This window comes from Canis lupus, chromosome 22 (assembly GCF_048164855.1).
Source record: "Canis lupus baileyi chromosome 22, mCanLup2.hap1, whole genome shotgun sequence".
Classification (NCBI taxonomy): domain Eukaryota; kingdom Metazoa; phylum Chordata; class Mammalia; order Carnivora; family Canidae; genus Canis; species Canis lupus.
Window position 1 is genome coordinate 45,251,471 of NC_132859.1, and position 15,290 is coordinate 45,266,760.

At 46.5% G+C, this 15,290-nt stretch overlaps 1 protein-coding gene across 4 annotated transcripts in view; it reads right to left on the minus strand.

Moving 5' to 3' along the window:
• Positions 1-15,290, minus strand: part of ITGA9 (integrin subunit alpha 9) — a 353,990-nt gene that overhangs the window by 282,594 nt on the left and 56,106 nt on the right. For all 4 annotated transcript variants that reach the window (XM_072793385.1, XM_072793383.1, XM_072793386.1 and 1 more), the window contains exons 9-13: positions 13,627-13,764; positions 10,970-11,075; positions 9,482-9,576; positions 5,342-5,432; positions 2,523-2,568 (exon numbers count right to left, since the gene is read on the minus strand). In XM_072793385.1, the coding sequence (XP_072649486.1) occupies positions 2,523-2,568; positions 5,342-5,432; positions 9,482-9,576; positions 10,970-11,075; positions 13,627-13,764 (476 nt within the window). The remainder of the gene's footprint in view (positions 1-2,522; positions 2,569-5,341; positions 5,433-9,481; positions 9,577-10,969; positions 11,076-13,626; positions 13,765-15,290) is intronic.

Sequence of the window (15,290 nt, forward strand, 5' to 3'; positions counted from 1 at the left end):
TTCTCTCTTAAGATTCTCTCTCCCTCTTCCTCTGCCCCTCCCCTCTCTAAAAAAAATTATGCTCTATCAACAAAAGAGAAGAACAAACTACAGTATATTTAGTCAGTGGACTACTGCTCAGTAAGGGGGAAAAGAACTGAACAACACAACAGCACAGATGAATCTTGAACACACTGTATTGAGTGAAAGAAGCCAGAAGTAAGAGTGTATACCATATAATTCCATCTCTGTGAAATTCTAGGACAAGCAGAACTGATCTATGGTGATGAAAATGAGGCCAAAGGTAGTCCATCAGTAGCCAGCATAACTGGGAAGAGACAGGAGGAAACTCTCTGGGGTGATGGAAATGTTCTTTATCTTAACAGAGGTGGCAGTCACACAGGCGTATACACTGGTGAAAACTCATCAAGCAGTGTACTTAAATCAGCAGGCTCTACCATATGCGAATTATGCCTCAATACAAGAAGAAAAAAACAACCAAAAAGAGTTAATTATGCAGGTGAGTGCCTAAGCAATGCCTGGCATATGGCAGGCACTTAACCAAACACTGGTTATATTAGTTACTTGTATAATTGTTCTTCAAGGGGATCTGGTACATCATTGCCCACAACAGGTTTAGGATATAAGCTGAACAAATGAAGGAACAGATCTCTGATCTCCACACTCCTCTCCAGCCATCAGGGCCTTCTGCTGAAAACCTTATCCAGACAGAGCCCTACAGCCCCTCTCTTAAAGCCTCTTCTCTTGATAAGCGACCCCTGACGTTTTCTCCAAGGGACCCTGCCTTTGTGCCTGGATGATCTCCCCTCACCAGATTCAACTTCCACCCCAAGTTGGGGGCTGGGGCTGCCGTCTTCCATATAACTGCCCCACTTTACGTCTCCAGCCACGTGTGGGCAAAACCCAGAGAAGGCCACTACAGAGTAGAAAGAAAACCCCTTTGGAGTTGAAGCTCACAGCTGGAAGCTTATAAAATAAAAGAATGATGAAAAAGCAGAATCTACAGGATATACCTTAAGCCAGACGCTCCTGGTTTTAAGAGTGCCTGTTTTCAACTGGGAGAGCAGGGAAAATGTGTTTTGTTCCAGGGGAATTGTGACGAGCTAGAGCAAGCTGCTTGGGGACAGGACACCACAAAGGCAGCAGGTAAGCCCAGCTTCCAAAGTATCACCTGAGTTGTTTGCGGCCTTGTAAGCTGTTTTACCTGAGAGGAAATGGCCAACTCCCAAGGCGGGAGGGGATTAAGAAGGGGAGACCCAATCATGGCAATAGTGAGGTCCCTGCCTTGGGGACACACATGCCACCATCCAATACTGAAGGACTGCTACGGGCAAGACATAGGATCAAGAAACAGAATTGCAGGGACGCAAATTCAGCCCAAGTTATCTAAGCACTGCTAGCATTTATTGACCACCTACCTGTTCTGTGCATTTGCGTGTAGTACTAACTCACAGAATTCTATGAACCCAGTGAGGCAAGTGTTACTGTTCTCCTGTTTAATGGGTGAGAACCCTGCAAAACAGGTTACTTGACTCACCATGGGAAACCCACCTTCCAGCATCAGAATGGGGGTTCGAACCCAGGCCTCCTGGCCCTGGAGTTCATCATCTTAACCTAAGATGATTCTGCCTCCTTCACAATTTAACATCTTGAGTTAGCTGGGGGGTTAACTGGTTCCCTCAGAAGTGACTAAGCTCCCACCCCGAGGGGCGCCTCACTCAGGCCAAGTCCGGATGCCTTGAGCCAGAGGCTCGCAGGAAGGCACTGCTGAATGAGAAGAGTCTGGGATGTGCGACTACATGGCCTCCGGGACCCCTTCCAGCTCCAAGATCCCACTGGCCTATTTTAGAAAGTTCTGCCATCAGGTTATTAACAAAACTGAAGAGCTGGCTCCCACTCCAAAGGGTAATTCCGCCTCCTCTGACTCATACAGACAGAAATACTTGGAGATGGTTCATGGTGGGATGGCAGCCTACAGCCTTTGTAGGAGAGATCCAGGCTCCAGGGGCTCTGGGAACCCTGGGCCCAAGCTCCCATCCCTCACCTCTGCCTCCACAGGCAAGGAAGTGCTGCCCACAGGGTAAGAGGCTCCCAGCCCCTGGGGATCTAGGCACTGACAAGGTGGGGATGAAGTGCTAGGACAGGCCAGAGCTTCAGAGCCCCTGGGTGTCCTGGTACCCGTGGAGATGATGACATCGTGTACACACATTAATGAAGCAGCTGTTCATGGCAAAAGCAAAACCCTTAGGGCTGAAGCCACCCCAAGCCCCAGGGTGCTACCGTCTCATAGCTGCAAGCCACTTGAGGCCCACCCCAGCTGGAAACTGCAACAGGGCCTAAGGAGGACAAGAAAAGAGAGAGCATTCCCACTCCCCAAGCACCCAGGAGCACCCGGAGCCTCCAGGAACAGGACAGAGGGAACTGCTGACTACCAGTGAATAACTCCCCCTGTCACCCCATCACCAAACTTTAGCCTTCACCATGAAGAATGTAATCCAGAAAGCAAGAGGGAAACATCTCACCTCAGAAGAACCACACTGTCGGACATGAAGGCTCCAATCGTTACATCTGAAAACCAGAAGTTTACAGCATTCAGAGATGTGTAGAAGCCCATCCCACCCCACCCACCTCTGGCAAGGGCCACAGCCACGGGGGCCCAGCCCTGAGGTCGGGACCCCTGACAAGCTTCCTCTGGGTCATACAATTATCTTGTAAGAGTTAGAGCCACACTGTCCCACGTGGCAGCCAATCACTGGGTGTGGCTTGTTGAGACCTTGAGATGTGTCTGATCTGAACTGAAATGGTTCGGTTCAGATGTGTTCAGGCCAGCAAGGGTGAAATACAGACCAGTTTTCAAAGACCTGGTACAAAAACCACAAACGATCTCAAAAACTTTTATATTGAATATTAAAATTAATTTCACCTATTTCTTTTTATCTTTCTCATGTGGTTCCTAGAATATATTAAATTAAATATGTGGCTCATATTATGTATCTTTTGGACACTAGTGAATTAGAGAGATGGAGACTTAAAACTAAATGACCTGGAAAAAGCTCTAGGTTCTGTAGAACATGTGAATCATCTCTGCTCCACCCCTCATTCTGTGTGACCTCAGAATCTCTTAGAGTGGCCTTGTCTGTACTGTGGACATAATCATCCCTAGTGTCTTCTCCAAAAGCTGATAACATTTCATAATATTTAAATAAGAAGACATCTATTAAATATCTATTAAACATAATATTAGTTGTTCAATATAATATTTTTGATATTTAAATACATGTTAACTATGTTAAATTACATATTTAAGTCAGAAAATTCATGAAATATTTAGCACACTACCAACCAAGATGCAAGTGTTAGCCAGTAATGTTTATTCTTAAGTAACTTTAATTTAGGAAGTGTATACTCATCTAATAGCTCTCTGCCTTTCTTCCCCTTGAAAGTAAACTTTTTAGTCCTGGGGTTCCTGTTACCACTTTACAGAACCAAGCATCTGAATCCCCGAGTCTATATGGTGCCCTCATTAAGGAAAAAGAAACAGCAAATCCATGAATTGTAGTGCTGCTAAAATTTCTGCATTTGGGTCTGGTCATTAATTTTGCTGTTTTCCAAGTCTTTTTGAGTTGACTAGATATCTGAAAATAAAAGAACCTGAGGAATCTGTTGTTTCTTTTATGAAAAATATAAGAAATTCAGGGACACCTGGGTGGCTCAGTTGGTTAAGGGTCAGCCTTCGGCTCAGGTCATGATCCCGGGGTCCTCCGATCGAGCCCCATCTAGGGCTCTCCATGCTCAAGGGAGAGTCTGCTTTTCCCTCTGCACCTCCCCCCCCCTTAATTTATGCTCTCTCTCTCTTCCTCTAATAAATAAAAATAAATCTTAAAAAAGAGATAAAGGTAAGAAATTCACATGCGTCATGAAGCATGAACACATCCCCTCACTGTGTGTGTGCATCTCTGCCCACCAAGATGTGACCTCTGGCCAGTCCCCTAAGTTTTCTGTGGCTCAGTACCCTTGTCTATAAAGTGGGGGACACCCCATCTCCACCTACCTGTCGCACTACCTATAAGACATCTACTGCATGTGGAAGCATTTTGCTTATGTTAAAGTATGAAACCAACAAAAGGTATTATTTCAGGATGGCCACAAATTACCCAAAACAAGACTTGCTTTCTCCAATTTAAGAAGACCCATGATGGTCCACAGGCCCAAAAACTTCAGCAATGACCCTTTCTTATTCCCTCCTCCTGGCTCTGTAAAGTCTTAAGAAATTACCATAACTGCTGCCGGGGGCAGCCCAGGTGGCTCAGCAGTTTAGCGCTGCCTTCAGCCCGGGGTGTGATCCTGGAGACCCAGGATCAGGTACCGCGTGGGGCTCCCTGCATGGAGCCTGTTTCTCCCTCTGCCTGTGTCTCTGCCTCTCTCTCTCTCTCTCTCTCTCTCATGAATAAATAAATAAAATCTTAAAAAAAAAAAACTACAAACAATGGTGCCCTCGTACAGCACTGCACTGGATGCCAGAGGTCCTTCAGGAGGCATTGTTCAAGTGGCCAGAAATATTTCCTCAAGACGGCAAGATGACCCTTACTATCAGGGAGATGTTTTCTGAATTCCAGGATGATTTGGGATTTTTTCCAAATTCTCATCTTAGTTTTGTTACCTCATCCCACTCCTCAAGCCCCAGAAGAACTACCATCCCATTGTCTAGTCCTTTTTACCTAAGCCAGACACACTTGAGATTGAGGTGGGAAATTGTACATTTTTATTCAATTAGCTTCAACCACCACAAGGCATTAATTAACCCTGAAGACAGGGCAGCCAGTCTTTAATGGTGAAGGTCTGTTTTGTCCATCAGGGACAGGGCATGCTTTTCTTTTCTGCTCCAAATATTTCAATTTTCTTGCAGGGGTTAGAAGGTGGGGAAGGTGCTGCTCAGTTATTTTTCCCCTCTCAAGTGTAAGAAACCTCTTCAGATGGTTAAATATCAAGGAAAACATGAGGTTTTGCTATCATTTTTAATGTAGACAGTACTTCTTTTTTTCTTCATTAGAACTGCTGCCACAGAAATCATGATTTTTTTGTTTTTCTGTTTCTGTTTCTTTTGAAATCACTGTTAAGATCTACCCTTTTGGTCCTTCAACCCTTCAGAATAGATCATTCTAAAGCCACAAAATAAACTTCAACCGTAAAATCAAATACCAGGCAAAGCATCCCATTCTGTTGTGGGGATTTTCCTAATCCTAAATAGATGTTACCACTGCTTACCCAGATTGGAAATTACTCTACCTCAAGTATTTATCTTCATTTGTCTCCAAAGGCTTTAAAAGAAAAAACAGCTTACCAGGATAGCTGTTTCCATCCATATCAATGCCTCCTGATATGGACTGACCAAACATCCGCAGGACTGGACTTATCTTCCGGCCAGACAGTTTCTGAAACAGATAATAGAGAAATTGAGTCACCAAATACGAGCACAGTCATAAATAAAACCTGTGACTTTTCTATGCAGCTTCTGTAGGACACTGGGTCCTCAAGTTGTGGAAAGGGAAAATTGTAATTCTGATTTGTTTTTGTTTATTTTTTTTAAGATTTTATTTATTAATTCATGAGAAACAGAGAGGCAGAGACATAAGCAGAGGGAGAAGCGGGCTCCCTGCAGGAAGCCTAATGCAGAATTTGATCCCAGGACCCTGTGATCAGGACCTGAGCCAAAGGCAGATGCTCAAGCACTGAGCCACCCTAGCCTCCCAGGATAAGACTGTTCCATCTAGTAAATCTGGAGCTCCATGGTCCTGAACCTTCTATAAACTGTAAGAAATCCAAATGAATCAGCTGAAGCCACCCTCTTCCCTAAAAAGCAGCCCCCCAGTCAAGCAGTTGGAGTGCACAGCTCTACCAAGGGACATCTGCACTTTTATTCATCATCAAGTTTAACCTATGCTAACACATGCTGCATTGGCTCAGGACTATTTATGTACAACCGGCTTTTGTCATTCATCGATGTCTGCGTGGCACAGTTCCTCAAAAGATATCAAACTTCCTGAATCAGAAAAGTCCCATCTCCTGGGATCTGACCCGTTCCTTCTTCCCTTTGTTTATACAGTCTCTTTGGGGAGGCTTACCTCCCAATGCCCTCATTTTGGATGACAAGAAAAATGCTTTGTTTTCATACCATACAGCACAATCCCTGTCGGAACCAGGTTTACAGATATCCAGGGGGCTCACTTTGGACTTTCTTTCCTCATCCTTTTCCTTCCTGAGTCACCCTGCAGGAAAGTCACGAGCGGGGGGAGTTTCCATAGGATCTGCAGAGGGAGATGCCAGGGACCACCCCCACCCAGCCCCTCCCAGGAGCCCATTACTGGATTAACCTTCCACTTGCCTTCTTCAGGTAAGCCATCCAGCAGGAAAGGAGCAAGCATCATAGTACAAATCACAACACTGTAGCAAACACTCAAGAAATGTTTCTTGCTCACAGGCAGAGCTTCCTGTCCCACATGGCTCTGGCTAAACAAGCATGTACATACGTCTATTTCTTAAAAGCCACATTCTGAGGCAAACCAGCTCAGCTCCGCAGTCTCACATGCTAGCAGCAGCTTGCCCTGGGTCTGCATTTCTGTCTGAGCTCTGCTGTGGCTGGGACAAGGGGGAAGAGTGAAGGGGTGGTCCATTTGGGGGTGGCGATGCGGGCTTAACATCTGCAGGCCATTAGGCCATAAAGCCAGGAAGATAAGTCTGCTCGGTGCTAATAACTCTAAATGAAAACCAGGAGCCTTGGAAAACCTCCGCTTGACCAGGTTTACAGGCAGTGTCCTTACGGCAGGAGAAGGATCACAGGGGCCGCCACGACATGCCCCGGGGGGCTCTCAATTTGAGAAAGGCACACAAGGATCTTAAAATCAACACTTCTCATGGTGAACTCAAGAAAGAGGAATGAGTTAAAGAGTAATGTGGACGCACTTCAGCCCTGATCTCACAATTTCTCCGGCAGAAATAATACCAGTCTGGGCCAAAGAAAAGCAACTCCTTTGCCCAGAGCTGTTTCTGATTTCTTCCTCTGGTTCACCCACACAATGCCAGCTCTGTCTGGACCCCAGCCCTGAAGAATCTATCGTTAAAGGATTTTTCTTTTTCCTTTTAAATCACTGACCTTATTGTATACATATTAGCAGCTTGGAAAAGTATAAGCATAGCTGTTTCTTTCTTTTTTTTTTTAAGTGCCCCAAACCACTTCTCTTTGTCAAAGCTAACAAGCCTGCCAGCGTGCTGACAGAGGCAGGAAGGGTCCAGCTGCTGATCCCCGCTTCCTACTAGAGACACTCCATGTTAACCACAAAATTTGTACTTCAGTTCTCTGCAGGGATTCCACCCAGCAACATAACAAAACACTGGAGGGCACCGGGAGGAGGGAAAGTGAGGGGTCTCTGACAGGTTGCTTCTCTGTGTGATTTGCTTCCAAAGTCCTGGAACAAGCTTCCAAGAGGATGCGTGGACAGTGACCCTGGGCAGCTGCCCAAGGACCGGGCTCCCTGGATGACTTCCCGCTTGTCACATTGTGAAGAGGGTCCCTAAGTCAGACCACAACAGCTCTCATGACATGGATGTGGCCCCCAACCAGCTCCCAAAGCCTTCTTCCTCCTGCCACATTGGCTGAATCACCTAAGAGCTTACTGTCACCATGATTCATTTCTAATGGGAAGAGTAGACCCATGCCCCTCGGAGTACGTGTGCTTCAGAACAAAATCAGTTTCCAGATTTCTAAGTTTTCCAACTGAGCTTCCCTGAGTGTTCCTTCCTCCCACGTGGAGTTGTGGACGTGTTATAAGAAAAGGTTGAGAGTCAGACAGGCAAAGTTTCAGTCGCCCTACTGCCACTTACTAGCCGGAGACCTTGGCCAAGCAAAGTCCCCTCCCTGGGCTGGAGGAATGTCATAAAGACACTGTGGATAATAAGGACACCATCTCACAGGACTATGACAAGAACTAAAGAAAAAAAGAGAGCAGAGCAGTCCCTCCTCTCTGCCGTCTGCCTCATGTGGGAGTTACTGAGCTGGGCTGGCCCCAACACAGAGGATGCTGGAAGCCAGTGATAAGCCAACCCTTAACCTTTAATCAGCTTACTTGTATCTACTACAAGAAGAACAATTATGAAGGCACAAATTGAACTTACATTTATGTACTGGCTCTTAAAATCAGCTTATAAAGTCTCTTTCTTACCTAGAGACTTCGGCACATGAACAGGCATTGACACTTTACTAATACTTCATTTTATAAAACAGTTGTAGAATATTTTACAAGAACACATCCCACATTTGCTTCAACGTGGATGGAACTGGAGGGTATTATGCTGAGTGAAGTCAATCGGAGAAGGACAAACATTATATGTTCTCATTCATTTGGGGAATATAAATAGTGAAAGGGAATGGAAGGGAAGGGAGAAGAAATGTGTGGGAAATATCAGAAAGGGAGGCAGAACATAAAGACTCCTAACTCTGGGAAACGAACTAGGGGTGGTGGAAGGGGAGGAGGGCAGGGGGTGGGGGTGAATGGGTGACGGGTACTGAGGGGGGCACTTGACGGGATGAGCACTGGGTGTTATTCTGTATGTTGGTAAATTGAACACAATAAAAAAATAAATTTATTAAAAAAAAAGAACACGACTCAGTTAAAAGTTGTTTCCTTAGAGATAATCAAGATATGAGACCAGCTTTTTTGTGATGAGAAATAAAAGCATGAGTAGGAAGTGGTAAGCACCTAAGAAGCACTCAATAGATCAATATTTGCTGATTGAAAATTTCTCAACTTGTGCTCAATCCCTTCCTGTCATTGACCCACTCACTGGGAGAATGATACAGGCCTGTGCCACTCTAGACAGAGACATCCACAAATATCCTGACGATGCTTCTATCAAGAGAGTGACTTCCTTTTTTCCCATGGGTTGGGCTGGACACATCAGCAAGACTGAACACCAAGCTGATATGGCAAAAAAACACAATTCACCACTTCCACGTTCCCAAGTCTGGGGCTCAAGGCCAGAGCTTTGACCAGCTCCTCATTTCAATGCCAATTACAACAATCAGCCCCATGACAGCCTTCAAGCCCCTACCCTGTGGACCATTGTGTCTCTAAATTAAATTTTACAACATAATCCTTAAGCTTGCATAGATAACTAACAATAAAAAAGGAAAGCCTCTTTTTCTTCAAGAAATAACTCAAACTGCGGGTAAGGATGGGGATGTAATCCTTCCCAGGCAGGATGCATCCCTGACCATGAGCAAACTTGGAAGTCTCTGAATATGTTTTTATACTTAATAAGCAATACCAGTGGTCTCTGCCTTTCCCTGGAGGGCGGGAAGATTGAAGTCGTAGAAACCATGTTGTGTTTTCCTCTGTACCCCAGGGTGTGGCACAGACTAAAGGTTCCCTGCGTGTTTGTCAGATGAATGTATGGACAGTTACCATGTCATTCTCACAGCAATTACCATTGAGTACTGAGGGACTATCCCACCAGCATCACCATGATAGATATAGACGGCCCCTGAGAAGTCATCCTCCTTGGGTGCACCAATGGCCACATCTGAGGAGAGAAAAACAGCTTTTGGTTAGAAAGCCACATGGAGTAACACAAGGACTTTTCCTAATTCCTGCCATCATCTGGGTCCCTCCACACCAGAAATTTCTTGGTCGCTGGTTGCTCAGGCATTAAACTAGATACCCAGTCTCTTAGCAGGAAAAAAAGTAGAAAATTATTGAAGCTGTGAGGGTTTTGTTTCCAGAAAAGTTCCTACCTCATTCTCACAGGAAAAAAAAAAAAAAATCATTGACTCACCCAATAAAAGAAATGCAAATAGAAACCACTACCCAAATTTCTGTCAGAGAGGGGAATTCCATAAACTAAGGCTATTGCCTGAAAAAGTTGACTCTGTTCCGGGAGAAGGGACTGGTATAGGGTGGCACTCACTTCCCCCCCACAAAAATTGTTACCCTCACACACTGACAACCCCTGGAACAAAGCTGAGATCTTCCTGACTTTCTTCCCTTTGCTTCTAACAAAAGTCATGTGTTTACAGAAGTGAGGTCAAGGGTGAGGGGCATACGCTCACATGACCTCGAGAGGTCCTCTGTGGGCAGGGGCGTGAGGGTATCAAAGGAGCCTGGATGTCTGGCCTGAGGCAAGAGCTGCCCCCCAGCCTGTCCTCTGCCACAACCATCACCCTGGAGACATGGCTCCCACAGGTCCTGATGTCCTTCTACTGCATATACAGTAAGCGGGGGGGGGGGGGGGGCACTGAACAGGCCAGAAACAGGAGCCAAGAGGCTGTGAAGGTATCTGCAGTCCAGACAGAATTGGAAACTGGGTGCACACAGCTGCAACCTCTCTGCAGGGACACATGCAAGACTATCCCCTTGCTGTTGCTCTCACAGCTGAGAATGTCTCAGTCATCCCTCAATCGTTGTACTAACTACACCGTAGAGGCTCAGATTGAGGGCTGGTAGCGGGAGAAAGCGGGTTCCACTTCCTCAAACACGTCTGCTTCAAGAAGCCCCAGTAGGGATCCCTGGGTGGCGCAGCGGTTTAGCGCCTGCCTTTGGCCCAGGGCGCGATCCTGGAGATACGGGATCGAATCCCACGTCGGACTCCCGGTGCATGGAGCCTGCTTCTCCCTCTGCCTGTGTCTCTGCCTCTCTCTCTATATATATATCATAAATAAATAAAAATTAAAAAAAAAAAAAAAGAAGAAGAAGCCCCAGTGGCCCGGCCCCAGGTGCGTTCGCACCGCAACACTCAGCCAAGAATTCCGGGCTGACAAGAAGCTACCACGCAGAAGCAGAGCCCAGCCCTGAGTGCCTGCATGGAGCACATCTTCTCCAAGGGCGGCCCTCCCTACGGGGGCCTTCCAAGCAGGCAGGCAGATCCAGCAGCACATCATGTCAGGGAGAAGCCAGAGGGCAGGTGCAAGCTCACTGACCTGGGAACCCATCGTCATCAAGGTCACCCAGGCTGGCGATGCTCTCCCCAAAGTGTGCGTTGTAGGCGCCGTCACCACTCAAGGCCAGTTGCTCCTCCAGGGCTCCCTGGGAAGCAGGATGGAGGAAAAAGTGGAAAACAAAACACAAACAGAACCGAAAAAAACAAACAAACAAACAAACAAAGCTCCGAATGTCACCCTCAAAGTGCACCCATCAACAGGAGACACCCAGGCAGGACTGCAGGCACCTAAACTTCTCTTTCCTTGTGGCAAAAGGAGTTCCTTTCACTTGTGCAGCAGGAAGAATTCCCACAGCCTGAGATGCCTTTTAGAGGGAAGAGGATTCTCACAGTGACCAGCGACCCCACCTCTCCCTTGTCTGGACACTCCATAAACCCACCTACCTACATACTTATCACCACTGAATCTTCTCAACTGCCCTGACCTTTTCCTCTGCAAAGTTGTTTTACATGGGCATGCATATTTCTATTTTTTCTCTTCTGTGACTTTTAGTACAAAGTTGCTTTACAAGGTACATGTGATTAGTAATCCAATACCCAGTAGTTCTTGGCCAGAGTGGGGGGGCATACACAACATGCCTGTTCTCGTTGGACTCAGATTTGCATTTCTCGAGCAAACACCAGATAACAAAGGGAGGGAGCTAATGGTGTATGGTGGCAGTAAAAGCCATTTGAGGATACCCACTCTACCCCAAATCACTGACATGTCAGTATCAGAGTATTAAAGTGCAATCTGAGATTTTGAGGCATAAGAATGTCTAAATCTGCCCTGGCATAGAGGAACCCTGGACTCACTGCACACCCACAAGCCATCCCAAGGAGTATCTGGCTTTAGATCAGACCTCGTGGCTCCCCCCACTTTACAGATGAGGAAACTGAACCACTAATTTTAAGTTATTTGTCCACATTGCACAGGCTAGAATGTGGAAAACCCAGGATCCAGGTCCATCTAACTCCAAAGTCACCATTTTCCCATTCCTCTGCACTGCTTCATAATCATTCATCAAAGAGAGGGAGATTCAACAGATATACTACCCTTGTACTTAGGGAAGCCACACGGGCATTAAGATACATTGGTTGGGTGTTGGAATGTGTGGGCACAATGTGTCTGGGGAGTTATCCTGCTCTAAGATTCCACACCCTGATTTAGACACACTGTTGAGCTATTGAGCTGATCACCTTGCTGCCTGACAAGGTCATACCTATGTGAATGTTTCATTCTCCTACAAATAGAGTAGCCAGCAGCCACTGACTGTTGCTGAGCTCATCTCCATAATGACCACCTCATTTCTCCCCACACCAGCCTGTCCCTTTCCTGGAATGTCAAGGGGGCTGCAAGTGCCAAGCATCACTGCAGGAGGTACCAGGAAGTATCTTTGGTCCCAGGTTTTAGATTCACTTCCTTAAAGAGTTTACAAGCATCTGAGAAAGCCCACGGCTCTAACATTCCCTGGCTCCTCTTCACATGGCTGCCCTTTCTTTCTGACATCTGCCCACCTATAGTTAAACACCATTGTCCCCTCCAACTGAATTAGTTATCCAACTAGGATAACTAGCATCTTGGTCACCACTTAAAAGTGTACTTTTTTTTTTTTTTTTTTTTACCATGAAAGAATTACATTCTTGCTCTTTGAGTAAAGATAAAACTAAAAATCTATCCAAGGCTTACCACCCACAAAGATCTGTTATTAACATTCTCTATGCATTTTGTGTATTTTTATAAAGGTTGTTTGTAGAGCAAGTTTTCATCCTGCTTTTCACTGATTACCGCATAACCATTTTCTCATGTTTGGTGACAAAATTGATGCATTTAACTCTCTTGTTGAACATTCTTAATTCTAGATGCTGAAAAGATTCTGCTTTCTCACTGGTCTCCCACCTCCACTGTGCATTACTCCCCCACTCTATCCCCCCAATCCTCCACTCAGCTGCAAAGGGGCAGAGGCATCTTTCTGACACCATCACCCCCCTTTCATGGTCCTGCAGGATAAGGGCACCACGATCATGGCCCTTGGCCACTGCACTGGTCCCCAAGCAACCCCCAGAACTAAGTGGTCCTACTGCCCCATGCCTCATCCCACTTGCCCAGCTCCCAGCCCACCCCTGCCTGTCTGCCTAACTCCTACTCCTTCGGATTCATCCCAGCCATTGCGTCCTCCAGGAGGTTTCTCTGCTCCCCTGGGCATGTGCATAGATACTTCCAGGGAGGGAGCACAACTTCCAGGGATCCAGCTGGCCTAGGTTCAAATTCCAGCCCACCACTTCTAGTTGTGTGATGGGGGGCACATTATTTAACCTCTCTGGGCCCCGTTTTTGCATCTGAGAAATGGGACCCCTGATATTACATTGAAATCATTTATAGAAAACAGGAGGCACAGTTTCAGGTACATAATAGACACTCAAAATCAAACAACAGACATTACAATTTTTTTCAACCCCTGTATGTTTGCAGTGATAACACTGTGTACAGCTTTCCATTAATGGAATGTTGAGCTTTCTGAAGGTGGGAAAAGAGTCTTTTCACTTCCTCTGGGTTATGGGGCCCAGTGCCCAGCCCAGCAGGGTCTCAATCACTCTTTGCTGGACAGATGTCCCCCCACACACACTCATCCACATAGTGCCCAGCACTGTACTCACATTTCCTCTGTTGATGTAGACGGTGACCTGCCCCTCATCTCTGATCTCAGAGAACATGGGGGCCCCCACCAGCAGGTCAGAGAGGCCATCTGCGTTCAAGTCAACTGCACATAAGGAGGAGCCGAAGTAAGAGCCCATCTGCAACCAAGTCGAGTTGCAACAAAGCGTTCAGTGTCTGCCCTCACACAGGAGGTCCTCACTTTCCTCTAGCCCGCTGCTTAGGCACTCTTGCTCCCAAGCCCCTCAGAGGCTGTGAAGGCTATGCTGCCCCATAAGCCAGAAGGCCCAGGCCAGTGGTGAAATGCCTGATTTCCCTGGCTCCTGGCAGCTATGCTGGGGCCCCGGCAATGTGAGACCAAAGCTAACAGGCTCAGAGGCCCCCTCCTTAGAACCCTACCAAGGGGAAAACAAGTGGACCAATCCCAGGAGAATACAGTATGGTTTTTAAAAATGCAAGTCGAGGTTGCAAAATGGGTTACAACCATAGTAAAAGTGCCTCATATAACAGACATCTGACAGGGCCAACCATGTAGGAATATGAAATTTTGTAACATAAGGCAAGCTTGAAAAGAAATGCTACATGGGGAAATAGATTCCCCTCCCCCTGGGCCTGCTCAGAGCTAAAGCTAACCAAGAAGGCATGAACTCCAATGACAGAAAAAGGTACAACTCCTAAGACTATGTAATGGATAAGGGAACACAACCAGGTTACATTGGCTCTTCCCGTATCACGGCTTACTCCAATGCCTATTACTGTAAATCAGGGGTCTTAACCCCAAATGCCAAAGGGATCCAGACCCGTGACAGAAAAACCATAAGAAAAAACATGTAACATTGTAAAGTTGGTCACAGGTGGCAAGTGACACTTAGTTTCAGTGTCTAACAATGAGTGGTACGGACTGTGGCAAACAGGAGCCCACAGAGCCAGCTACTAGACACGCTCCTACCCAGCCGCAGCCAACTGCTGTCATGAGGGAGGCTGACCCAGAGAAGACCAACCTTCCTGTTTTTTAAGAGAAGCCAAAAATCAAAAATTGTATTTGAGGTGCCTCTTTTTAAAACACAGGCAACTTGGGGGCATCTGGGTGGCTCAGCAATTGAACGTCTGCCTTTGGCTCAAGCCGAGATCCCGGGGTCCTGGGAGCAAGCCCTGCATTGGGCTCCCCACAGGGAGCCTGCTTCTCCCTCTGCCTAGGTCTCTGCCTCTCTGTGTCTCCCATGAATAAATAAATAAAATCTTAAAAAAAAAAATGTGAGCAACTTGTTCAGAATAAAAAAAAACAAACATACCGGGCAGGCCAAACAAAGTTTCACAGGCTGCATCCTTTCTAAAGGCTGCCAGTTTGCAACCTCTTGGAAAGGGAAAAGAAAAAAAAAAAAAAAGCCATTCTTTTAAAATAAATGTTTTCAAATAAAAGGCCTCTGGTTCTGCTGATGGCAACAAGCATTTTCTTTTGGAGTTGCAGTTTGCAGTTTGTTGGCCGCTGCCCCAGGGAGTGTGAGAGTGGAGGGCACTCCGGTACATTTCCTGCAGTGAACCGGGGGACTGGCGCCCCTCCTCAGTCACATGCCACTTGTGCTCAACCCACCCCACCCTACCACCGCCCATTCCCAGAGGAGAAGCATGTGGGCAATGCCTGAATTCACAGCTGAGACCAAGTTGC